At 41.2% G+C, this 26,441-nt stretch overlaps 1 protein-coding gene across 2 annotated transcripts; it reads right to left on the bottom strand.

The window, feature by feature from the left end:
* Positions 1 to 496: 496 nt before the first annotated feature.
* Positions 497 to 25,931, bottom strand: GPNMB (glycoprotein nmb). 2 transcript variants are annotated; one of them, XM_047094452.1, is made up of 11 exons: positions 25,859 to 25,931; positions 17,508 to 17,660; positions 16,238 to 16,381; positions 13,689 to 13,853; positions 11,078 to 11,236; positions 10,469 to 10,780; positions 6,895 to 7,029; positions 6,019 to 6,121; positions 4,494 to 4,708; positions 1,118 to 1,211; positions 497 to 672 (listed from the first exon to the last, which is right to left on the bottom strand). In XM_047094452.1, the coding sequence occupies exons 1-11, from the start codon at positions 25,929 to 25,931 to the stop codon at positions 519 to 521; spliced, it is 1,707 nt and encodes a 568-aa protein (XP_046950408.1). In that variant the 3' UTR covers positions 497 to 518. The 2 variants fall into 2 exon arrangements, with proteins under 2 accessions (XP_046950408.1, XP_046950409.1); XM_047094453.1 differs by having other exon boundaries at positions 6,895 to 6,993.
* Positions 25,932 to 26,441: the final 510 nt, after the last annotated feature.

The following is a 26,441-nucleotide window of genomic DNA, read 5'->3' as shown; positions in this document are numbered from 1 at the left end:
TTTTGCTGGGAGCTCATGCATGTTCATTGAAGTAGAATTCAGTTAGGTTGGAACATGATCTTAAGGACAGGAATACATTGGAGTTATGCATTTGGTTATACGGATAGCTAGAAAGTGTCCAGCCTCTCCTTCCAGTGAACCTAGGCAAGACTCTAATGAATAGTATCTTCTCCCCCTATTCTTTGGACAGAGTGTATCTATCCCACTAATCACCTAACACATTATAACTGAAACATACATCATAATGAAAAAAAAAGCACTGCTAACTGGTTTTATCAGTTCTGTAACATGGCTGAGGTTGTGCACAGTATAATTCCTCTCTACTTCTCTAAAATGTCATTTAGCCCATAAAACAAAACAAAACAAAATGAAACCCCAAAAAACCTTTGGACCTCCCTAAGCCACAATATATATTCTAATAATAATTTTTAGGAAAAAAAGTTAATAGTCATCAATTCTGGCACAGCTCACATAAATGGCACTGGAGTAAGCTGTTGGTCAGAAATAAAGCTGAAGAGTTAAAGAATTCCCGGTTGGTGATTGAGCAGTGGATCTTTTTCCTGGTTTCCAGGGCGGAACATGGCCTTTGCACGGTTGAGGGAAACACCGAGGCCATTGCCTTTGACTACGATCCCAGTACTGTTTTCTATCAGTTTGTATCCCTTGCGTTTTCTGAAAACAACATGTTAGACAGATTAAAAATAGATCTCCAGCTGGAATTGTTACTTTCTACAATCTTACATGCCAAGTGTAAAAGGGTTAATTCCACTTAACCGAATCCACAGCTTTTAAAACACTGATGTCTTATGAAAGTATAGTTATTTTCCCTTCTTCATTCAAGAAATATGCCTGCCTACTATAATTTGCGATTATATGTTAAACATTAAGCTGACACAATTTGGTAGTTACTCATGTCTGGTAGCATTTTGAGGATTAAAAATAAACCATAGAAAAATTAATAATCTAGTTTGGTATTCATCATTCAATGGAAGATTTTCCTCGCCTACACAGAATGTTTAAAAGCAAAAAATAGGGAAAATGGCCCATTTATGCAGAAATATGCAGAAGTTTTGACAATATCATATGGGAACTTAAAGTGTTAAAAGCAGCAACTTACTTGTACACCAAAAGGGTGATCGCAGTGACGAATATGGCCAAGCAGCCAACGGAGACCAGGGCACCATTTGCCATTCTTAAAGGGGAAGGTGGGTCTTAAAACAGAAGCAAGACAGTATTAGTGACATTTTCCACCTAGAGGACATGCTACTTATAATGCAATTAAATAAATGAGGAAAGTTGCTATCAGAAGATACATGGCTCCCTCTGGGCTTTCAGTAATCTTTTCCATTAAATAATACATAGTCTTTGGGTCAGGTTATCTTCCATTTAGAGAATGAGTTAGCATGTCTGGAACACCGTGTTAAAGGGCTCCGAAGAGAGATGTCATGTCCTGGAGACACCTGTTCAGGTCTCAGCTGACCCTGCAGCACCCACAAGGTGAAGGGCTCCATGCCCCTCCTGGCCACTCCTCTGGCCTCATCTCCCACCACCTCCCTTCCAGCGGTTCTAAAAATCTTGGGAGTTGCCTATCCTCCCCGTGCTCTTACAAATCCCCATGCCCTCTGCCAAGACTGTCCTTCCCCTGGCTCCTCTCAAGTGTTCACCCCTCAGGGTGCCTTCCAGACATTCATGAGGGCACTGGGTCACGACACCTGGCTGTGTCACTCCTCTACCTGCCTCTCTTCCTCTGCCTCGATCACATTGTGTTGCAATTACTGCTTTACCCATGTTTCTCTCCCACTAGATTACAAGAGCCACAAAACAGGGGTTATGTATTCTCTGTATTCCTGGAATACACTACCACTAAAGTATGATTGGGGTTTATCTATTTTTCCTCCATCTCCTCAGCCACCACTGCCGTCCCAGCCACCAGCCTTCTCCCCAAGAGGACATCTTGTCTACCTACTTCCACTTTTACCTTCCAGGGATCCTTGCTTCACTCAGCAGTCAGAATGATCTTTAAAAGCATCAATCAGATCACGCTTCAAAGTTGCCGGTGGCTACCCTCACACACAGAACAAGACCCAAGCCCTACCGCTGGTCTACAGTGATCTAAATGGGCTGCCCACTCTTGAAATTCAGGTTTCAGTTCAAAGGAGGCCCTTCACCAAGCAGATGCTGCTGGGTGGGCAGGACTTTCCCTGACCTCCAATCTAGAGAGCTGACCTTGACCCCTTTCTCTCCCATACTTATTACTCTCCATGTCCCCACCTGGTTTTATTTTCTTCACAGTGTCTTCTTCTACTTTTTTTTTTTTAATGTTTATTTATTTTTGAGAGAGAGAGAGAGAGAGAGAGAGAGAGAATGGGGGAGGGGCCAAGACACAGGGGAACAGAGGATCCGAAGCAGGTCAGCACAGAGCCCAATGCTGGCCTTGATCTCATAAACTGTGAAATCATGACCTGAGCTGAAGTCAGACACTTAACCAACTGAGCCACCCAGGCACCCCTCTTCACAATGTCATCTTATTTGTTGGCTCTTTCTGCCCACAAAAGTGGGAATCTTCTTCATCTGGTTCCCCCACTCGTCTGGAACTGTGTATCTCCTGCCTAGATCTCTGTTGGACACAGAGTAGATGCTCAATGAATATTTGTTGAAAGAATTGCAGGTGCTTCACAAATGTTCATGGGATCAATGAATAAAAGTCATTTCTGCTCAAAGTATATGGGTTTGCCTTTGAACAAGGATATTTCTGAAATTCCAACTTTGAAACCCAAGCCATCAAGTTACAATCCCCACTGGATTAAAGGCTCTCTTTCTGAGCTTCCTTTATTTAGATTTTGAAAATGGCTCAGGTCACCTAAAGTTATCACTCACTGCAAGGAGAATTAAAGGAAAGCAAACATCTAAACATCTAATCCAGATAAGAGAACAGTGGTTTGCCAGCACTGAGGAAGCTTCATAGAATAGGTTATGACCCTAAAACGTTGTTCTAAAAAAACCCCGCAGCAGCACAAGAGGAGTAACCGTGGCAGCTCCTGGAGGCAATAGTTTTGAAGACAGGGGCTCACTTGGGTCCAGGACCTCCAGCATGCCTCCTTCTTCCCTGCCCTCCCCGCTCTCCACCCCGGTCCCAGTGCATCTTGTCTTGGAGGAAGCAGGGTACCTTTGTATCCTTGTTTTTTCTTTTAAATCTATACCTTAGATCTCACCAACTGTAAGCTCTCATACAAATAATTATATGTATGACTACTTAAGTTCTTCTTTCAAGGAAGTTAAAGCTGCCTTTTATATGGTTAATGAGCAAATATATATTTCAGTACATTTTACCTTATGAGATAGGCTCCAGATCCAAAGGAGTTGTTTTGTTTGTCTGGTTTTTTGTTTTTGTTTGTAAGAGAGAGAGAGCGAGTGAGCACGTGTGAGGTGTGGGGAGGGGCAAAGGGAGAGAGAGAGAATCCCAAGCAGGCTCAACGCCCAGCATGGAGCCTGATGCGGTGCTCAATCCCACAACCCTGGGATATGACCTGAGCCAAAACCAAGAGTTGGATGCTCAACCAACTGAACCAGCCAGGCACCCCCCCAAAGGAGTTCTTTGTGAGTCATTAGATTGTACCTGGCAAGATTCAAATTAAGGAGCAAAATAAGTGCTGTAATGTGTACACAATTTAATCTCTCTTTCCATTCCACCACAAAGCATTTCTTCTAGGAGATAAAGCAGTATCTTATAACAAAGTCGATTACAAGTGAAATTCAGTTGGGCTCACCAGGTGGAGTTCTAATTTGTGGTTGGGGAAAATTAGAAGCCACCAGTAAATGAACATCTCTCAAAGAAATCCTTTAGTCCACTCTGCTACCATTTTAGCTCTCCAGGCAGTAGGGGGCAGAGAGGAGAGGAGATTTGCTGGTGAACGTGTGAGGACTACGTAGGTTGGTTTGTCACTGTCACGCTGTAATGCTTGCTAGAATTTGGGAAGGGAAAGAGGAGACATATGGCAAGTTAGAAAGGAGCCAGGAGCCCACTTGGTTTCTCATTTTTCTTCTCGGCTTCATGTCTTTGCCGAGGTGGATTCTAATGAAAACATGACACAAGTCTCCCCCTTTTATAGTTTAATTGAAGAACATTGTTATTTTTTGATGTTGGGCTTTACACTTTTCCCTTGAAACATAAATCTCTTTGAACATGCAGTGATCATATCCCATTATTACTGGTCCATGATCACAGCTGATTTTTTTCATCAAACGATTTTCCTTTGGTCATTATTTCATTGGGTCTCTCTCTCGTTCTCTCTCTCTCTCTCTCTCTCTCATCCCTGACCTAAGTAGATTTGCTGTTGGACTTTAATGCCAGTTCTGAAATCCACATTAACGATAGTTCAATGATTTTTGCACTGAATATCAAACAGTGACAACAAAGACTTGAATGGCTTTAGTATGAGACACACACTCTACCTGCAATATGAAATGTTCATACAACATAAAACAAAACTTACCTCTTGCAGGGACAGAGACGAGGGTGCTCGTAAGGGCCAAACTGGTATCATCACCCAGGGTGAGGTTCACACAATATGTCCCAGACCCGGTGAAGGCTCTTCTCACGGTCAGCAAGCACATACCAGCCACGTCCACATCCACAGGGTCGCACACTGTGCTGTGGGCGAGCTGGCAGGTCGGGTCAGAAACTATGGTACAGACCTCTGTGGGGATTCTGAGGGTACAAATGGCACCAAGGGAGAGAGATGTCATGTCAGTTTAGAAGGGACAATCACAATCATTACGCATCTATAAAACTGAATTCCACTTTATTATTTTATTCTTGCATACAGTATAAGAATATCAAACTATATGATGTCAAATTGTCACATATAATTTATTCCTAAAAAGCCTGGGTGTGAGCTACTGCTTCCCCTGTATCCTCAGAAAGGTGTGGCCCTGGGGGTGGAGGAGAAGAAAATCATGACCCCCAAGGCAAGGGGCTGTTGGAAACTGTGTGAAGCCCAAGTCATTCCTCCACATCTGAGCTCCCTAGAATGCCTGCAGATACAGACGGCTTAGGTGTTTGGCAAATCTATTATTAAATGCCAGAGCTGGCCCTGCCTGGGTCCCTGTAGAGGTACAACAGTGACAGCAACAGGAACTATTTATGCAGTATTTACTACGTGCAAGGCACAGAGCTGCAGATGTGTGACATGACCTTGCCTATTCCTTTCAATGACCTGATAAAGAAAGTAAGATTAGCCTAGTGTAGCAGGTGACAAACCAGCTCAGGAAGGGGAGAGACTGGCCCCGGGTCACACAAGCAGAGGTGGACCTGGGACTTGAATAAGTGAGGTTTGACAACCATGAGGCAAAGTGGCCATGCATTACTGTCTTAGCCACTGTGTCACCCGTGAGTGGCCCTCCCGGAAGCAGAGACCAAGCTCTGATGCCGGGGCTGGTGAGGCATGGGTGGCATGGAGGACAAGCACTCTTCTCAGCTGGCTTCATTCCTCCGTTAGGTTTTTCCCAATTTTCTGCCATCCTCATCCCTCCCCTCTCCCAAGCTTCTTATCTGTCCCTTCTTATTAATTATCACTAGGACATGGCCATTCCACACTGGTTTCCCACCACTCAGAGGGGCCTCAGGGACCTAAGAGCTGGGTTCCGAGCCAGGTCCCAGCCTATGAACCATGCTCTGCAGGTACCCACCATCTCGGGGCACCATGTGCCTGCCACAGTGGGCCCATCTGTAAAATGAGGAGACTCGGGATTGGGTAAGGATTCAATATGAAAACAGATATAAAATGTTAAGAACACAGTTAAGTATTCAATCAATCATTATTATTCAATTTCATCAACAGGTAAAGGTAATGAGCATCGCTTAACTCCAGCAAAACTGTGCGCGTCAGAGCGCCTCATAGGGCCCTTCCTTGTTGTAGCTGACTGATAAATCAGGAATCTAAATCAACTTGGAAGGGGAGACGGCGCTAAGGCCTTTGCTCAGGCCTTGACCCGCTCCTCTGGCTGACATGTACTCACGTTCCTTGGCAGGTCACGACAAAATCCATCAGGGAGTTGTCAGGCTGTGGCACGGGCATCAGAACATCTGTCATCCGGACGATGTTAACCTCTAGAATTCCCTCTAACAAAACAGCCCCCAGAGAAAAACAAATCAAAATACAACAGATGCCAAACCAAACTGTTACCTAATAAACCAGAAAGCCACACAAAATGGAGGAGACACAGCCTTCTCCCCACACCAGAAGCACACCAGACCTGGGAATCTACCCCATAGCTTGAACTGAACTGAACTGAACTGAACTGTTCTTCGTTCCAACCCAGCTCTTCATTTCTGGAATCTGTGGATGTGTCAGAAGGCAGCACTCCTTCTGGGCAAGAATTTCAGAAAAAGCTACCTCCTGGGAAGATGTAGTCCTCAGGCTCAGGCCTTGGCCACCTTCTCTCAGCCCCACGTGCGCAACTTGGGCTTCAGCCCCCACCTGTCTTCTCTGTGGGGTACCTGTGGGCAGTGCCCATGGTGCACAGCCATCTCTGGTGGCCCTTTCTTACACACGAGAAGTTTGACTTTGTGAAATCAGCTAGAGGAACAAAGTGGATGTTTGGGAACTTGCTACTGCCCTTTCTTCAAAGCACCTTCATTCAAATTTCTGGACTCCACAGTGTGGGGATCAGGCTCCTTAGCATGTGGGCCTTATCCTGGGCTCATTTCCACCAGAATGTCTAAGGAAGGCCAGGGACGCAGGTGGGAATCTAGACACTAGTACAGTCTTTGCCTGGGCACATGTGATGTCACCTTGAACAGAGTGGGTGCCCCTGCCCCCATCTCTCCAGACTCAGCAGAGCAGGAGGGTGGCCCAAGGTAGATTCTAACATCCTTCCCCCTGCTGCTCTTACCTACAATTGTGATGGTGGCTTTAAAGTAACCGTATCTGTAAATCTGGCACATTTCATCTGGACTCTCCCTCAGCTCCAGAGGGTTGTCACTAGCTGATGCTGGAGAGTTGGAATAATAAGATTTTAGATTAGTTGCTGAGAATGTAAAAGATGTACATAATTCATAATAACCAAAAATATAAACAGGTACATGACAACCAAAAATTTAAACATCTACCTGCCCTTTAGAAAAACATCAAGAGTTCTATACTATCAAATCACTGCAGAAATTTGAACCATGTAATGATTCATGTAGATGTGAAAGCTTTGAGGCATTACAATTATTAAATTATATAAGTAAACCAAATCCTGTATCTTCTTGAAACACAGGAATCAAATGAAAGGTAGAAGCCATATTAAAATGTGTGATACAGCAATCATGGTTAAATCAAGCAGGCTGTAATCGATAAAAGCACAGTTTAATTTTTGAGGCAGGTGTTCTGGGCTCGACTTCAGGTCTCTTGGTTTTGGCTGTTTGAGACCATGGGCACATCATTTAACTTGTCCTTGCGTCAATTTGCTCATCTATAAAATAGGAACAACACCTCCTGATCCACTGAGGTTGAACTACGCCTGCCATATAGGAAGTCCTTAATAAATATGTTTCCTTGTCCCAAGCTGTGTCTCCATACATCTATTTAGATGTAGATATGCTATAACATATATAGATACATAATTACAGACGGGAAGTTTGGTGCAAAAGAGATTAAGAAGCAAGCAACAAAGAGAAAGGTAGTTCTTTTCCTGTTTGGGTGTTTCATAGCTCCAAAGCTTACATTCTAAAAGTCTTGCAGCAGTTGATGGGCTGAGGTGTGGGGAAGGAAAGGAATGAATACCAGACACTTTGAAAATAACCCAGGGGCACCTGTGTGGCTCAATCAGTTAAGCGGGTGACTCTTGATTTCGGCTCACATCACGATTTCACAGTCGTGAGATTGAGCCCTGAACTGGGCTCTGTGCTGTGTGTGCAGCCTGCCTGGGATTCTCTCTCCCTCTCTCTCTGTCCCATCCCCTGCTTGTGCACACACACACTCTCTCAAAAAAAATAAATAAACATTGAAAAAAGAAAATGACTTGTTGAACATGATTAAGGCAAAGAATTTAATGCTCTATTAGTTACAATTTTAAAAGCTCTAATTATGATGTTGGTATTCCTTTACTAAAATAAAAAGACTGGAAGGAAAATAGGATATTGAAAATTTCAAAAGGCATGAAAGTGAACCTAGCTGGGGGGTGGGAAGGATATCAGAACTTCAGATGAGCTGCACCCTAACGTAGTGACATGTAGGTATGAAGCTGGTTGGGAGATTTCTCGAGGGCTCCTCTGAGCCTTTAGTGGGTAGATGGATGTGCCCTGTGACTCTCCTTTGTTCAGAGGGCCTTCTCTGAGTGACTCCCAGAGCTTCTCTGGAAACAACTGTTGCATGGCACACGCTTTGGAAAAGAGACACAGCAAGAGATTTCTTTTGCGTTGGGTATTAAAGATGGCTGGACCCCTTAACAGGCAGAAATTATCAAGTTAGAACATGGAATCATGACCCTGCCATCTTTTAAAATAAAACTTCTTTTAAAAAAATGCCCAAATGACAAAAGTTAAGGATTCTACCTTTGGTAGAATGCTTGTAAAAACGCATATGGAATTTTGTAGACATATCTATAAGGTCAAGTCTATATCCATGTATCTGTAAAATCAAGGTATAATTAAAGGACCAATTAGATAAAGCCAGGCTTTATAGTGAAGCTTCCCTTCACTATAAAATGTAACTAACTCATACGGTTACTACCTTATATCTAGTGATCCAACCTATGGAAATAATAACAAAAATTTGAAATACCCTCTCAGTGACTTAAAACATATTTTTTTTACAAATGCTGTATGATATAAATACATTCTAAGAAAAACAGCTTAATAAAAATGCAACTTAAAAAAATGAATGTTAAATAAACTAACATTAAATCCTTTACCATTTAGGAATTTCTGGACAGTTCTAAAATTACAGGCATCTACAATGTATTTTGAATTTTATACCTGGTCTCCTCACTTATAAAGAAGATTGTCAATAATTACAGAAAAAGATATTCTTACAGAAATACCAGAATGAAGCTATATGATTAGATTTGTTCAGTGCAGTTATATTTGTAACTGGAATTAGGATTAACCTAATCAAGTGTCAATAAGAGAATGGTTAAATAAATTATACATTTATACACCCTATGTACTTATATACTGTGTTTATACCTACAACGAAATACTGTGTAGCCGTTGAATAAAGTGAGTTATATTTATATGAACTGACAAGGGAACGATGTCTATGATGTTTGTTAAGTGAAGAAAAGCAAATTACAGAACCATATATATAGCATGAGCTCATTTACATAAAAATCAAACCAACAACACCTATGTATATTTATAGAATATGTTTGTGATGCATAGAGAAAGATCTGGAAAGAAACGCTCTCAACTATTAACAAGGTTTAATGCTTGGGAGGAGAACGTGAATAGGAACTTTCACTTTTATTCTAGACTTCTCCATCGCTTGAATTTTTATTAAGGAGCATGCATTAATTTTGTAATTTAAAACGTTTCAAAGAAGAATGAATCAAAAACAGTAATGACTTGTATTGTCTTGATTTAGCTAGGCCAGACTTAACAAGATTTAATTTTATTAATAACACACTATTATAACGCTTATTATTTGGTTAAAAAAAAAAAAGAATTGCAACAAGTCTGGACGTCGTGATGGAGTATTTCCTCTGGGCTTGGGGATGGCGCCCTCTTGTGACCAGTGAGGGGGATGCCAGTCTATTACCCTTCCCCTGATAAAGTGATGCTAAGATGTAATAATGTAGGGTAGGATGGGGCATCAGATGCAAGCTAACACTTTCCAAAGTAGCCTCTTAACAACTTCCTGAATGTCCTTATATACTATCAGTAGAGCGTGGGATTTAATTAATTATGCCTTATATCCAGAACAATTTTTATGTCTGGAGTCTGTCCAGCTTGCTCACTGAGAAATACTCTCAAGGTACGTTCTTTCTTGGGCCATTTGGAAACTACTTTCAAGCACGGCTATGTTTCATGGGACACTAGGTGGATGTGGGCAGGGCAGGGAGGAGATTGGAAGCGGGGATGCCCTGAATGTTTATAAGGGGACAAGGTGGCCTCTCATAGCTAGAAAAAATGGGAGAGTAACAGAAATGTGATGGGCCAGACCAGGAAAGCATCTCTACACATAACGAGGACCAGTACAAATTAGGAAGTTCAAAGAGCTGTGCACAAGTCATGAAATTCTACTTGCAAAATGACTTTAAACATGCTCTCCTGTTTTCTCTATTCTAACAGCTTAAAATGGTGATAAAGTAAAGAAAAACAGGTACAGAATGGCATCACTGCAGAGTTTCTACACGATCCTTTAAACTAGTGATGTAATTATGTAACCTATGTTCTTGTGTGTGTGTGTGTGTGTGTGTGTGTGTTTCTTAGGTGTTAAGGAACCCCCCCCCCCCCACTCAAAGATCACCTGGAAACACTTACGTAGAAAAGAGGTGGGTTTTGGAGGTTTGGGTGAAGGTGAAGGACAGGGTCCAGGCACCACAGCTTGCACAGTGAGGTTAAGGTTAAAGGTTCCATTGAGCACATATGTATGATTCAAAGTTGGATTGTTGGAAACAAACAGACCAGTATTATCCCCGAAGTTCCACTTGTAGTAAATGGCCGACTCATTGAGGAAGTGACTGGGGTCATGAATCAGGACAGTGAACATAATGGGGAGGTCCCTGAGGAAGGTTTCATCAGATAAATTTCGATCATTCTTCTGGTACATAGTCACAAACACAGGAATGTGATCTAAAAAATACACCCAAAAATAGAAAGAACACATGATTGCTTGATTTTAAGTGGATGACTTCAATAATGTTTTCAGGTTAAAAAATTAAAATTAGGGATAATTCAGCATCATTTTCCCTTTTCCTACACAAGTTTTCCCAAGTTATTCTGGAATCATAGATGGGGTACAATATAAAAGTCTGGGAAGGAACCTATATGAATCACAACCTAACCCAAACACTTGGCTCTAACTCTTTCTTAACCAACTAGTCACCAGAACTAAGTGCTTCACCATCAGTTAGAGTTCACATGACTCACCTGTTACCACGTACACATCTTTCACTTTTGCAATAGGAACATATGCCCGTCGGTGTCTTCTATAAACAGTTACTTCCATAAGTTGAGGGCCAAGTGGCACATTGGCTGTGTTTACAGAAACTCTTGCTGAACCCCGTCCTAATTTCTGGAAATACTGACCTTTGAAAAGATGGAAATTTTTAGTTATTGGCACATTACATGATCATTTTAGGAAGTTGTTGTTTCTTAACCACTTGTGACTGCCACTTAGAGAGTGCTCTGGAAAAAGAAAAACAGGATGGGGATGTGGTCCTAACTGGTTCAGAAAGGAAGATAGTGCTTATTTCATGTAAAACCTTCTATAACAAACCCACAACTAAATAAATATAATTGTATGTAGTTGGTCAAAATGAAAAGAGCTGTTTGGTGGGATAATATAGTTAGTCCTTAGTTTACAAATAAAAAGGTTTTATAAGTGATCAGGCACTTGAAATACATATGTTTCCCATAGAAAAGTGTCCAAGGGAGTTAAAACAAATTATCCAAAAATCTACCTTATTGTTGTAACAATATTACTATTTCAGCTCTATTATTGATCAGCTTTTTTTTTTTTTAGGGGACTAGAATCTTCCACTTTCTAATAGTAGTCATGTATAAAAATGCAGTCAGTAAGTGATTAAAAAGAGTATAAAAAATAATGCAGTGGTTCTATAAACACATTCCTAGGACACTCCTGACTCACTCTTTTTCTTTCTCCAGCCCTCACATAAATCTAACTACCACTGGCTAGCTAGTGAAGGTAATTTCTGTCCTTCAGGATTCAGGGATGTTTTTCTAATCCCATTGAAGCACCCAGCATAGATGTGTGATTGGAACAACAGAGATGGTAAGATGGATGCTTGTGGGGATGACTAAGGACCATATTTATTACATGGTCAAAGGTATCAGAAAAATACACTAATCTTCTCATAGAGATGTGATGTGGGATCCCCTTTATCTTGAAATGCAGGGGTAGTTCTGTTGGAGGTTGTAGGGGAAGAAGGTATCTCTTGGGGAGTTAGTTATACGTGAGGAAAATGTTAGCCTGGGCATTGAAAGACCACAGAAGCACTTGGTAGTTGAAGGAGATTATCAGTTAACTCAGAGACATCAGACTATGGAAATTCAAAAGTCTTGTTAGAAAAATGGCAATTTCTGGGCTGAAAGCTGATTTTTAATAAAGACATCCTAACTAGCTAAATTAATGGATGTTAACTGGGCTAAGAAGAGAATGGAGTGTTAGTGAGCATACACGACTCCATGCAAATGGTAAAGTCAAAGAAATGATGACATTTGGTGAGTTGATTGCCAGGGCCGTGAAGACAGTGAAACAAAGCCAGCCTTCAATCCCCTGATTTAACTAGATGGGCATAATATTTGATCTATATTTTGTACTTCATTAAACTGATGTGCATTGTTAATATTTGTTTTGATTTATAAATGAGTTAATTGGACAAAGAAACTTTCTCTAATTTATGAAGACAAAACATTTAGAAATTTAGAGTCTGTACGATTGGTAGCAGTCTTTGTACGTCACAGCGAGGTGGGACCTGGTGATGTTTTTAACTAAGAACTTAGCGGTTTTGCTAATTGTAACCTAAATTTGCTCCTCCTAAAAACAATCATTTCAACAATAATAAAACAAAAGTGGATAACATTTGTGCTTAAAAAAAAAAGAAGGTAGACTATGTCAAAGAAGAATAGTAGTAGTGGGGTGCCTGGGTGGCACAGTCGGTTAAGCGTCCGACTTCAGCCAGGTCACGATCTCGTGGTCCGGGAGTTCGAGCCCCGCATCAGGCTCTGGGCTGATGGCTCGGAGCCTGGAGCCTGTTTCCAATTCTGTGTCTCCCTCTCTCTCTGCCCCTCCCCCGTTCATGCTCTGTCTCTCTCTGTCCCAAAAATAAATAAACGTTGAAAAAAAAAATTAAAAAAAAAAAAAAGAAGAAGAATAGTAGTTAGATTATGTTATTTTTACACAATGGAATATTATGCAGTCATTAAAATAATGTACATAACAAATTTTAATAATAGCCAAATGCTCATGATATTCAACAAAAATGTGTATACAGTATAATCTTAAGAAATACTAGCAAAAAAAAAAAAAAAACCCACCATTGTGTTAACAGTGGTAACACCTGGTGTTAATTATGTACTTTGCATTTTTCATTTGTACTTTTCTGTATTTTCCAAATTTCCTATAAAGAGCATAAGTTTCCTTCTTAAAAATTCTCTTGACAAAAAAAGAAAAAGAAAAAATCAAATGCCCATCTGTGTGCCATTCAAAGAAATACTAATATTTTTTCATATTGCTGTTTTAGGCAGAAATAAATTGAGTAGTTTTATTTTAAAAAAGAAAGCTGAATTCATTTTTTTCCATCTTTCAATTCTATAGTGTCCCAAAGATTTGCTAAGGCTAAACAAGATTTTATTTTTATTCCATACCCTCCACCCCAGCTAAGAAAAGTTAACAAAGTAACTGTTGTGAAACTCTTAGTGTTAGAATTCTTGATTATGGAATAAGAAAAGAGAAAAAAAGGTAAACTTTCGAGGGAAAGTTAAGAAGCAGATAAGGGAGTTTTGTAAAAAGTCCAACCAAGTGTGTGAAAGACGTAGACAAAATTCCATCTCTTCCATCCAGGGTGGTGAGGGAAAGGCTTTCCGTCAGGGAACACGTTATGATGGCCTGGGCTGTTGCCATTTCCCGAGTCAACCTCCTCCGTCCAGTTGTAAACATACTGGTCAGAAGATGGACCAGTATCTAAACAGAGAAAGACACAAGCCAGGCTTGTCATGTGGGCTCAGAATGCTCAATGCTCATCACTGAATTAAACATCTTTTCCTATTTTTCATAAATATAAATACAGTTTGACAACTAAAACCCTAAAATTCAGAATTCATCTGGTGGTGCATATGTATGCCTGTTTCCTGCAGATAGGTTACATTTCAGTAAAAGTTTCATCTAAAGGAATTATTTAGAAAGGTTCAATCTAGAGATATCACAATATATTTGTTTTTAATATTGGTTCTCTGAATCACAACTGTATTCAAACCAAACGGAAGGATGCTTTCTTTATCTTTTTATGTTAGTACTGCTTTCTGTAGCTTCTTCTTTTTTTCTTTCCTGAGTCATGTGGCATCAAATGAGTCTCTACTTTTAAAGATTTTGGCATGCTTCTCCTAAAAATAAGGACATTCTCCTACATAACCTCAGTATCATTACAACTCCTACTAAAGTCTAATCAAGGGTCACATACAACATTTGGCTATTTTGTCTCTTCAAATGATCAGAAAAAAAAATAGATAGAAGTAAATATGGAAAAAAGTTACAATTGTTGAGTCTAGGTAGAAGGTATTTGTGTACTCAGTATACCCTGATTTCAACTTTTTTGTATATATGATATATTTCTTCTTTTCTTTTTAAAAGTAAGCTCTATACCCAACGCGGGGCTCAAACTCAGGATCAAAAGTTGCATGCTCTACTGACTGAACCAGGCAGGTGTCCCAACATATTTCATTTTAAACATGTTATGGTAAATATCTTTTCACCTAGAATAGTTTCCTCACCCTCTTGGTTTTTTATGTCACTGATATTTTTGAAGAAACTTTTTATTTATCAATCTATTATTGTTTTTTAATTCTTAAATTGTCCCAAATAGCTAGTGAGAGTCCCTTCAAGCTAGCTCCTGTGTCCTTGTGATGTGTCCCCATTGGTCCTTGAGCATTTCCGCACTTTGGGGCAGGCTCACCTGGTACTTTCCCTGTCCTCGACCTGGAATTAGTATTTTCCTCAAAGATCCCTAGTTCCTTTAAAAAAATTTTTTTTTAACATCTATTCATTTTTTTTTGAGAGACAGAGCACAAGCGAGAGTGGGGCAGACAGAGAGGGAGACACAGAATCTGAAGCTGAGCTGTCGGCACAGAGCCTGATGCAAGGCTTAAACTCACGGACCCTGAGATCATGACCTGAGCCGAAGTCGGACACTTAATCAACTGACCCACCCAGGCGCCCCATCCCCTAGTTCCTTTTCGTGGTATTAGATATTACATAAAAATTTTCATAAGTCACTGAGACTCCTTTATATAAAAATGCTCAGAAAGATAGATTGTCATTTGAAATATTCATAAAAATCAGCTTTTTTAGAAAAGAGAAAAATTACTACAAAATATTAAGCACTTAACAGTTTAAAAATATCAAACCCTTTTGTACAGAATCTAATGTACAATTCCTAATAGGAAGATGATAACTTAATAAGGAATGAACACACTGACAATCTATTAGAAGTTGTAAGTAATAAAATCAGATCATGGGGCGCCTGGGTGGCTCAGTCATTTAAGCATCCAACTCTTGGTTTTGGCTCAGGTCATGATCCCAGGGTTGTGGGATTGAGTCCTGCAACGGGCTCCATGCTGTCAGCACAGAGCCTGCTTGGAATTCTCTCTCTCCTTCTGCCCCTCTCCCCTACCCCTGCACTCACACAAGCTCCCTCTTTCAAAATAAATAAGTAAGTAAGTAAGTAAATAAATAAATAAATCAGATCATAAGTGCATTTAACAGTCTTGTCAATGATCAAAGTCTCAGTAATTAGCTCAGAGTTTTTGAGACTGTGCAGTTCTCCAGATAATTTCCCTTGATGCATTTGTGTTCATTTGTGCTCTTTAACATGTACAAAGAGCTCACCTGCTTTAAGAGCAAAGCAAAACCAAAATATACACATCTGAGCATTCGTGTTAGCCACACATTTGCATAAGTGATACTTGTGAGCAGAAATTAATCTCATCAGTAAATATCTGTCAAACTGGCTATTCTCCGAGTAGCCAAAAGAATTCCAAGTAATCAAACCAAAATCTGAGAATCAACAATGTATTTTCTGGCTAATCAACTAGACACTAAGAGAAGGCTGAGCGTGATAATGTAACTTTTGAAGAAAGTTCCAGGAGGCAGAAAGCCATTAGTTTGTTTGCTCAAGTGGGTTTGGCTAATGTTGATGTGGGAACCCCTCCCTGTTACCCAATTTGAGTAGGGGGTGACATGAGATAATAGCATCTTGCACGTACAGAAGTACCTGTGAGCCTTTAGGTTTATGAGGTAGGTCTCCAATAGGAGAACTAGCCTGTTCCTGTGGCATGAGTGACATTCCTTACCATTTCTGCATTTCTTCTCATAAACTATGTTGCCACTGACATCTTCCGTTTGGCATCTGGGGAATACCAGGTTTACCACAAACGTTATAGTAGAGCCCACAAGTGCTGGTGAATCACTGGTCAGAATCGCCTGCACGTGGCCACCTAGGACATAAAAAAGTGCAGCTTAATGATCAAGCACCTTTTTCCTTTCACTGATAAGTAAACAAAGAAGAGTTAAATCCACTAATAAGGACCAGAGCATCCTTATGCCTTTATTTTATTTTATTTTATTTTATTTTATTTTATTTTATTTTATTTTATTTTATATTTGTCCTTTTTTTTAAAATAAGGACCACACCCAGTGTGGGGCTTGAACTTGTGACCTTGTGAACTTGTGACTCTTGTGATCAAGGGTCCTGTGCTCTACTGAGTCAGCAGGCACCCTTCCATCTTTATGCCTCTTTACGATCAATTATTTTCTGGATTCCTAACTTTTGCTCTCAGAGCACAACATTCTAGAAGACAAAAAAAAAAAAAAAAAAAAAAAAAAGTCAAGCCAATTAAAGAATTATCTAAGCATAGAAAGAACATTTACTTAAAATTTAAAAAAAACCTGTTTGATTATACAAAAACAAGTTTTAAAGGTTTGTATTTTTTAAACTCAAAAGGACTCATGCTTTCATGCAAATGGCAAGATACTTTCTGATAAACCACACTTTTGAGATGGTCAAAAACTACTCCAGAGTCTCAGATCTTCTGAAGAGGACCATTCCCATATTAGGTAAATAGATTTGAGGCTAAACCTGCTTGCTCTCCAAAATCTTCCAAGAACTACAAACTTACCGGGGCGCCTGGGTGGCGCAGTCGGTTAAGCGTCCAGCTTCAGCTAGGTCACGATCTCGCGGTCCGTGAGTTCGAGCCCCGCGTCAGGCTCTGGGCTGATGGCTCGGAGCCTGGAACCTGTTTCCCATTCTGTGTCTCCCTCTCTCTCTGCCCCTCCCCCGTTCATGCTCTGTCTCTCTCTGTCCCAAAAATAAATAAACGTTGAAAAAAAAAAAAAAAAAAAAGAACTACAAACTTACCAGTTTCTGAGGAGATTAAACTTTTCTGTGTGTGACTTAGAAAGTGATCATGTTCAGATAAAGATTGCTAAATCCAGGTTCCTCCCACTTACTAGAGTACTGTAGTTCATGGAAGCAACACAAGCCATGGGATCTCCAAGTCTACAATCTATGAGACTGACTTAGATAGGAAATGATAGTTGTTTGCCTTGAATCTTCTGATTTACCTTTCCAGGAGTTTTTCCACCTTGAGTCTCCCCTTTTCCACACTGGATACAGTTTTTCATTCCACTCATTTTCATCTGAAGACCAACCATTGAGTTGGTTGTACTCCCCCATATAACCAGAAGTTCTTTCATTGCTCAGCACATCATGAAATCCTATATCAATATTTGAAAAACAAATTATTTTGTCTATTTAATTCTTCATTTACTACTTATCTTAAAATAAAGCAATTTTTCATTTCATAAGCTTGGAAAGTAATACTTGATATTTCCAATATGTCAAACAAATAGAAGTTATTTTTGTATTAAAATTATTTTTTAATATGTATTTTTGAGAGAGAGGGGGAGAGAGAGAGAGTGAGCAGGGAGGGGTAAAGAGAGAGGGGGACAGAGGATCTGAGGCAGTCTCTGAGCTGACAGCAGAGAGCCCTATGTGGGGCTCAAACTCATGAACTGTGAGATCATGACCTGAGCCAAAGTTGGATGCTTAACCAAGTGAGCCACCCAAGCACTCCTGTTCTTTGTTTTTGTTTTTTAATTTCTACTGGAAATAGCTTAAATAAAACTAATCAGATCCTCTTTCTGAAGTTTAAATGAGTAAAATTTAAAGGAAAATTTTTGAAAATCAGTATTTCTTAGCCATTATTTGGTTTCTCAGTACATAGTCTCTGAATATTGGATTTGATACAATATAATTAGGAAAACACTGCTGCCAATGATAAATGTTCTCTTGGCTAAAAGAATGCCAGGATGAGGAATGCCTCCAGGTTTTCAAGAGATGCATACCAGTACTGGAGAGCCCACTGTTGAGCGACCTAATTTTTTTACGGCTCAGTATATGGTCTGACTTGGTGAATGTTCCATGTGTAATGTGTAATCTACAGTTGTTGGGGGTTTTGTTTTTTGTTTTTGTTTTTCGTCTTTATTTTTCAGAGGGAGAGAGAACATGAGCAGGGGAGGAGCAGAGAGAGAAGAAGGCACAGAATCCCAAGCAGGCTCCAGGCTCTGAGCTGTCAGCACAGAGCCCGACATGGGGCTCGAACTCACAAACCGTGAGATCACGACCTGAACCGAAGTCTGATGCCCAAATGACTCAGCCACCCAGGTGCCCCTACTACGGTTGTTGGTTTTTAAATATCATTTACGTTAAGAGCTGGTTGACAATGCTTAAGCTTTTTAAAAAATGTTTATTTATTTGACAGAGAGAGGAACCGCACACAAGTGGGGGAGGGGCAGAGAGAGACAGACAAAATGTGAAACCGGCTCCAGGCCTGAGCCATCAGCACACAGCCCGATGCGGGGCTCAAACCCACAAACCATGGGAGCATGACCTGAGCCGAAGTCAGACGCTTAACCGAATGAGCACACAGGCACACTGATAATGCTTTTTTTTTTTTTTTAATTTTTTTTTTTCAATGTTTATTTTATTTTTGGGACACAGAGAGACAGAGCATGAACGGGGGAGGGGCAGAGAGAGAGGGAGACACAGAATCGGAAGCAGGCTCCAGGCTCTGAGCCATCAGCCCAGAGCCGGACGCGAGGCTCGAACTCCCGGACCACGAGATCGTGACCTGGCTGAAGTCGGACGCTTAACCGACTGCGCCACCCAGGCGCCCCTGATAATGCTTTTTGAGACTTCTATGTTCCTACTGATTTTCTGTCCACTTGTTATTTCAATTACTCAGAGAGGATTGTTGAAATCTTCAACTATAATTATGGGATTTGCCAATTTCTTCAGTTCTATCACTTTTTGCTTATTTATTATTTTTGAGAGAGAGAGACAGAATGAGCAGAGAGAGAAGGGAGAATCTTAAGCAGGCTCAATGTCCAGCACAGAGCCTGATGCAGGGCTCGATCTCATGACCTGAGCCAAAATCAAGAGTCAGATGCTCAGCTGACTAAGCCACCGAGGCACCTCTGCTTAATGTATTTTGAAGCTTGGTTTAGAATTGTGCAGTCTTTTTCATGAATTGATCCTCTTACCAGTAGGAATTGCCCTTTATGTCTGGTAATATTCCTTGTCTGAAGAACTCTTTGATAGTAATGTTTAGTGATTAACTGGTACATCTTTCTCCATCCTTTTATTTTTTTATAAGATTTTTAAAAGTTTATTTTTGAGAGAGAGAAAGAGGGGAGGGGCAGAGAGAGAGAGGAAGAGAGAGAGAATCTCAAGCAGGCTCTGCATTGTCAGTGCAAAACCGATGCGGGGCTCGAACTCACACAACTGTGAGATCATGACCTGAGCTGAAGTCAGATGCTTAATCGACTGAGCCACCCAGGTGCCCCCTACCCTTTTATTTTTAACTGATTTATGTTTTTATATTTGAAGTTGGTTTCTTATAGACAACATATTGGGTTTTTTTTTTTTAATCTTCAGCATGTTTAGGTAATTTTACATTTAATGTAATTATTGATATTGTGGGATTTAAATCTACCATCTTGTTCTTTTTCTATTTGTCCTATCTGTTCCTTGTTCCTTTTTTTTTTTTTTATTATGAGGTTACTTTTTAAGTTTATTTTATCTCTTCTTCTGACTTATTAGCTATATCCTTTTGTGTGGCTGTTCCAGGGTTTACAAAATTCTAATTCTTTTGAAATTCTTTCTCATCTTGAGTTGGTCTTTTGGCCTTGCCTGACAATTCCAGGGTTCACGTGGTCTCTCCTTTCTTTGAGGACTGTAGCAGATTTGTTGGTTGCCTACCTACCAGCCATTCCAGCCTGCACCCCTGCTTGTCCTCCCCCGCTTGTTATAGAGCTTCTATCCTAACAGTTCAAAATTCCAAACACTCACTTTCCTAGCTTTCTTTACAGTACAGGCAGGAGCAGGTGATTAGAACCTGGCCATTCATAGCTAAGAGGAAGCCTTCTGAGGGCTTCTGGGAAAGGTTTTCCTCCTTCATAATAAATAATAAAATAAAATAAAATAAAATAAAATAAAATAAAATAAAATAAAATAAAATAAAATAAAATAAAAATGAACAGCCTCCATTTTTATTCACATCAGAAGTGATCTGGGAGTTGGTAATATAATGTGAGGCCCAGAGCTGTGACAACCATACTTAATCATGAGGGCACAGATCTGAAGCAGCCAATACACTGAGGATGCAAAAAGAGTTCTTGATGCTGTTGAGCTCTTTATCTATCTAGCCTTGCCTGCATCTGTACTGGTTGAGGTAACATATGTCTTGCTCAAACCCTTTTAGTATTTTGTTATTCACAACCAAAAGCTTAATTGTCTATAACTCACAGCCAGCCCCTAATCATACACTGTCTTAAATTCTCCTCTCATCAATTCATATGGCCTTGTATCATCTGGACCAGAAATCCTGTCTTCTCTTTAATACTGAAAGAGAACTTTCAGAAGGTGTGGTATTTGGTAGGTGCTAAGAGAAGCCATTTTGAATGGATGCCACTAACCTCTGTCTTTTATTTCTCCTTTTTGGTAGGTGGAGGGAACAGCCTGTTGTTTCCATCTTATAAGGGAGGCGGATGGAATGGAAAAGAATATTGAAATGAATACTGAACAATCCAGATGTCTCACAATGGGTGAATGTTATGAAACTTGGTTTCCAGTCTTGATTTTGTTACTAAACAGGCTGTGTAACCTCAGGCCAGGTCTTCTAAAGACTTCCAAATCAGAGAAAAAACAAGTAAGACAAAACCCAAATGTCTTGTGAGTCTGTGAGATTGTTTTTATTTGGAAACAGATACTAGGTGAAGGCAGGTTTATCAATCAATGTTTATAAGTGGATATTCATTTGAATTGAGTCATGGAGTACTATAATACTCAATGTGGAAAGAACTAACATTTGTTCAAATCACTTCAGTTTATAGATGAAGAAATTCAGGCCTAGAGAAGTGACAGGATTCACTCAGGTCACCTTTCATGGAGTGGAAATGAAGATTCACATCTTTTGATTCCCAGGACCTATTTCTCTCAATGTTCCAAAGAGTCTTTCTCTTCCTCAGATCCAGAAGAAAGTCGGTGTTTCCGGAAACATAATCAAAACATGGGTTTCTCCTCTGATTTTAAATGCCAGCAGTCAAGGAAAAATACAAACTTCAAAGAGTGACAGAGAATAGATACACAAGTCCATGGAACAGAATGGAGAATGTAGAAATAGACCAACTCAAATACACCCTACTGATTTTTGACAGAGATGCAAAAACAACCCAATGGAGTTTCGAAAGACAGCCTTTTCAATGAATGGTGCTCTGAAAAAGTGAAAAGCATAGGAGAAATTTTCAGTCTCTACACTAGGCAAGAATTCTTTGACTTGACATTAAAAACATGATCCATAAAAGAAAAAAAAGAGATAAGTTAGGCCTCATTAAAATGAAAAACTTTTGTTCTGTGAAATATCATGTGAAGAAAATGAAAAGTCAAATTACAAACTAGGAGAGAATATTTGCAAACCACATTTCCAATAAAGGACCGATATCTAGAATATATAAAGAATTCCCCAAACTCAACATTAAAAAAAAATCTAATTTAAAAATGGATAAAAGACCTGAACAAATATTACACTGAAGAGAATGTACAGATGACAGAAGAAACACATGAAACCATGTCCAGTATCATTAAACGGTAGGGAAATGTGCATTAAAAACACAATGGGATGTTACTATACACCTATCCAAATGACTAAATAAAAAATGGTAACATATCAAACGTAGGCATGGGTTAAAGACAGCAGATCACTCATACATTGCTGGTGGGAACATAAAATGGTACAGCCACTCTGGATAACAGTTTGGCAGTTCCTTGTAAAACTAAACATGCAATTAACATGCAACCAAGCAATTGTACTCTTGGGCATTTGTCTCAAAGAAATGGAAACTTATCATCACACAAAAACCTGTACATGAATGTTCATAGCAGCTTTCTTCATAGTGGCTCAAACTGGAACAATCCAGATGTCCCACAATGGGACAATGTTTAAACTGTGGCATATCCTATACTGTGGACCACTACCCAGTGATAAAAAAAAGAGCTACTGATACATGCAACAGCTTCAGTAAATTATGTTGAGTAAAAAAAAGCCAATGCCCTCAAATTACATACTGTAATGATTCCCTTTATATAACATCCTTGAAGTAACAAAATTATAAAAATGGAGAATGGATTAGCAGTTACCAGAGCAGGAGGTGGGGTAGGAAAGGGTTGTAGGTTTAAAAGGGTATGAAGGCCCCTTGTGGTGTTGGAACAGTTTGGTATTTTGACTGTATCAGTATCAATACCCTGCCTGTGATACTGTATAATCATTTTGCAAGATATTACCATTGGGATAAATGGGATAAAGTGTATAGGGGAATCTCTTTGCATTATTCCTTAAAACTGCATGTGACTTTACAAGGACCTCAAGAGGTGAAATTAAAAATAAGACACACTTGGGCACCTGGGTGGCTCAGATGGTTAAGCATCCGACTTCAACTCAGGTCATGATCTCATGGTTTGTGAGTTCAAGCCCCGCATTGGGCTGTGTGCTGACAGCTCAGAGCCTGGAGCCTGCTTCAGATGCTGTGTCTCCCTCTCCCTCTGCCCCTCTCCTGCTCTTGCTCTGTCTCTTTCAAAAATAAACATTAAAAAAATTAAAAAAAAAATAAGACACACTCAGGGCACCTGGGTGGCTCAGTCAGTTAAGTGTCCAACTTCGGCTCAGATCATGAACTCATGGTTTGTGAACTGAAGCCCTGCGTTGGGCTCTGTGCTGACAGCTCAGAACCTGGAGCCTGCTTCAGATTCTGTGTCTCCCTCTCTCTCTGCCCCTCCCCTGCTCACACTCTCTCAAAAATAAACATTAAAAAAAATTAAAAAATAAGACACACTTAACAGTAAGCAGGTTTTAAAAGAAAAAAAGAGGTGTGGGGGGGGGAGGGCAGGGCTAGAAGTGAAGGGAAATGGATTCCACGCAGCACCCCTGTGGCTTTTCTGTCTCCACTCTAGAATCTCTGCTGTGTCTACCAGCAGACAGGTGGTGGCCAGGTTGGCTGTTAACAACTTTATTGATACCTACTCTTGCCTCCTTTTTACCAGGGCTATGATTGAAAAGGGGCAAGGAATCCCGTGGTGTTTGATACAATGGTAAATTCTACCCATCCTTATTTTTTTCTGGACAGAATATTTAGTCTAGGGCAAGGTGAAGACAGGAATGACAGGTTTTGTTACAGTTTGCTTAATAAGTTGGGACTCTTCTCAAACCCACAGCCAATATTTAAGATCAGGCTAATCTGTTTCACTGAGCAGAACAAATTAGCACTGATGGAAAGAAGGCTAGAATTAGGCACAGGGTCTCCATTGACTGTCAACTTCTCTGTCCCTCTATCTCCTATGACTGCAGACTCTAGGGAATTCTGTCCTGGGAGCTACATTGAGGTAATACAATTGCTACCTTGTAGGACTCCTACCCCCTTCTGTTAGCTAATGTCACAAGAACCCCATTACCCAATTTTTCAAATGAGGGAATGAAAGCTCAATGGTGCTAAGTCACTTGTGGCCCAGTCCCACAGCTGGTAGGGAACCCAAGTCTGTCCAACAGCAGGAAGGACCATGGTTGGCTTGAGCTTTCTTCCTCTTAATTGCTGTGTAGCCTGGGTCAAGTTACTTGCCTTCTTTGTGGCTAGGCTCCATATCTAGGAAACACGATCATCACAGTGCCAGCCTCCCAGCCTCGGCACCCTGTAAAATCCTTGGTCTGGACTCCCTCATCAACAACAGGGTGCCTCTTCCCCGACCCAGTCACAAGAGATGGCAGGGCTGGCGTCTCTGGGGACCAGCACAGCCCAAGCCTGAGAGCTCAGCCACTAGGAAAATGGACTGTGCCTCTGGCCACTCTGCTCCTGCGCCTCACCCTCACCTGGGGGGCCCTGTGGCCCCCAGCAGCCCCTTCTCAGCCTCACCCCTTCCTGAGCCTCTCCAGTCTTGGGGAACCTTGCCTGCACTCTACGGGTACCAGCAGCTCCCCCTCTTCCTCTCTCTAGACTCAGCATTCCTGCCGGGATCCCACCCTGCAAGGACAACCTAATTAAAGGACTTTTCCCTCCACAAGGAGGAAGGGGAGAGAAAAGAGGGTTTGTGTGGGCGCCTAGCCCATGTGTCCAGGATCCTGCTCACACACAAGTGGGCCCAGCAGGTGCAAAGCAAGACCTGGGCTCTTGGTTCCCACACCTGTGGAATAGGGGGAGGACCATCTGCTCCGCGGTGGTGGTTGTGGGGATGAGTACTTGAGTGATGTAAGTGCAATAGCTGCAGAGTGGCTACACACGGGCACGAGGTAGACACTGGCCCCTTCCCTATGCCTACCATCCTCCCCCCACCCTCTAAACCCCATGGAATGGTCTGACACAATCAGGACCCCTGGACTTTTAAAGTGTTTTTTTTTTTTAATGTTTATTTTTGAGAGAGTGCGCGTGCGAGCGCAAGTGCGGGAGGGGTAGCGAGAGAGGGAGACACAGAATCAGAAGCAGGCTCCAGGGTCTGAGCTGTCAAGCAGAGACACCCAGGTGCCTAAGGACCCCCGGACTTCTCATCACTGAATGTCCCTATTCTGTTGCAGTGAGGTGGGGTGGACCTTCTGGGAGACCTTCCCTCTCCCACTGCACACTACCTGCAGGAGTGTGGGGGCCACCACAGCCACCCATCCCCTGGACAGACAAGTGGGCCGCACACAAGTGCAGGGAACTGAAACCCTGGCTTTGCATTCCAATTACAAGAGGAGCTTTTTAAGCAAGGAGGCTCCAAGCCCATCTCCAAAGATTCTGGTTTCATCGATCCGAGCCTCTCAGCAAGGTTAAAAAATCTCCAGCCTCTAACGTGGGACTAGAATTGAGACCCAGCGCTTCGGCTCTTAGTAACCTCACTCGAAAAGGAGCTCCTGCAGGTCTGTGAAAAAATCTCAACAAGACTAGCAACGGCTTCTGGGCTGGGATGATTGGTAAGCAGATCTAGATTTTAGGCCTCATTTCATTTGAGCTGACTACGCTACTGGATAGAAACTAGACCAAATTTCGTGGGAGGCATTGCTTTGTTCACAGGCCAGAGACTTCCCCTCACACCTCCACCCTCCCTGATCCCTGAGTGTGGCAAGAGAAGGTGACCAGTGCAATGGAAAAAAAGCTCCTTAAGAGAGGGGCTGCGTGGCTATTACTTTCCAAGAGCCGGAAGCAAAAGCTGGAGCTGGAGACATTTTGCTGTGGTTTCAACATTCCCAAGTGTTTCCAGAAGAAATGAATGAGCACGAAAGTTTCCTGAGGAGATTCAGGAAGTCCCCTTCTGGCTTAGGTAACAATACTTCAGGCAATCCATCCTTTTAGTTGACAAAGAACGGGTTAAACACAGAAACTCAGTTACTCACGTTTGGCAGCATCAAGAGGCAATCTTGCAGCCAGCAGCAGCAGCAACCCCAGGAAACAAGAGAAACATTCCATGCTGAATTCTCACAGACCCAGGCAATCAAGGTTTAACTTTTAACTCCCTTGGCTCCACCCGCTAAGAACAACAGTGCTCTTCTAGCCTCTGCTGCGCCCCACTCCTTATTTTAATTAAATACAGGGTGCCTCAGGGCAGATCATGTGATGGTATTAAGCAGTCTTGCCTGATCTGGTCTCTGGAGTTCAAGCTCTTACAACTCATGTGCTTCTGACTCACTCACTCTTAGCATCTATTCTCTCTTTTCAGATGTGCACCATTTCAATGTTGTGATTCCACGTTTCTAGTTAAACGGACTTCCTTTCCTATGGACCCTACTTTAATATCCTTCATCAAACAAAATTTCAATCTCCAACCTCATTATCAACTTGACGCGGTTCCTTTACTGAGTCATTCACCCACAGCTCACGTGGCCATGTCACAATTGCGCTTCTTTTGCTGTGCTTCAGATGACCAGCTCTTCCCAGTGCTTGTACATTCCCTTCCCAAGAGGAGACACAAGTGGGGGA

The sequence above is a fragment of the Lynx rufus genome, unplaced genomic scaffold (assembly GCF_022079265.1).
Source record: "Lynx rufus isolate CCGP_SWC_20201006 ecotype Redwood Valley unplaced genomic scaffold, mLynRuf1.p SCAF_4, whole genome shotgun sequence".
NCBI classification, from domain to species: domain Eukaryota; kingdom Metazoa; phylum Chordata; class Mammalia; order Carnivora; family Felidae; genus Lynx; species Lynx rufus.
Note: the sequence above shows the minus strand (reverse complement) of the source record. Positions and strands in the feature narration are given on the sequence as shown.

What these genes read in the sequence shown, in the direction of transcription:
- GPNMB (XM_047094452.1), bottom strand. Translation starts at nt 25,931, where the DNA reads ATGGAATGTTTCTCTTGTTTCCTGGGGTTGCTGCTGCTGCTGGCTGCA. An exon ending in GCCTCTTGATGCTGCCAAAC is followed by an intron (nt 17,661 to 25,858) that starts GTGAGTAACTGA and finishes ATATTGATATAG; the next exon opens with GATTTCATGATGTGCTGAGC. An exon ending in GTGGAAAAACTCCTGGAAAG is followed by an intron (nt 16,382 to 17,507) that starts GTAAATCAGAAG and finishes TTTATGTCCTAG; the next exon opens with GTGGCCACGTGCAGGCGATT.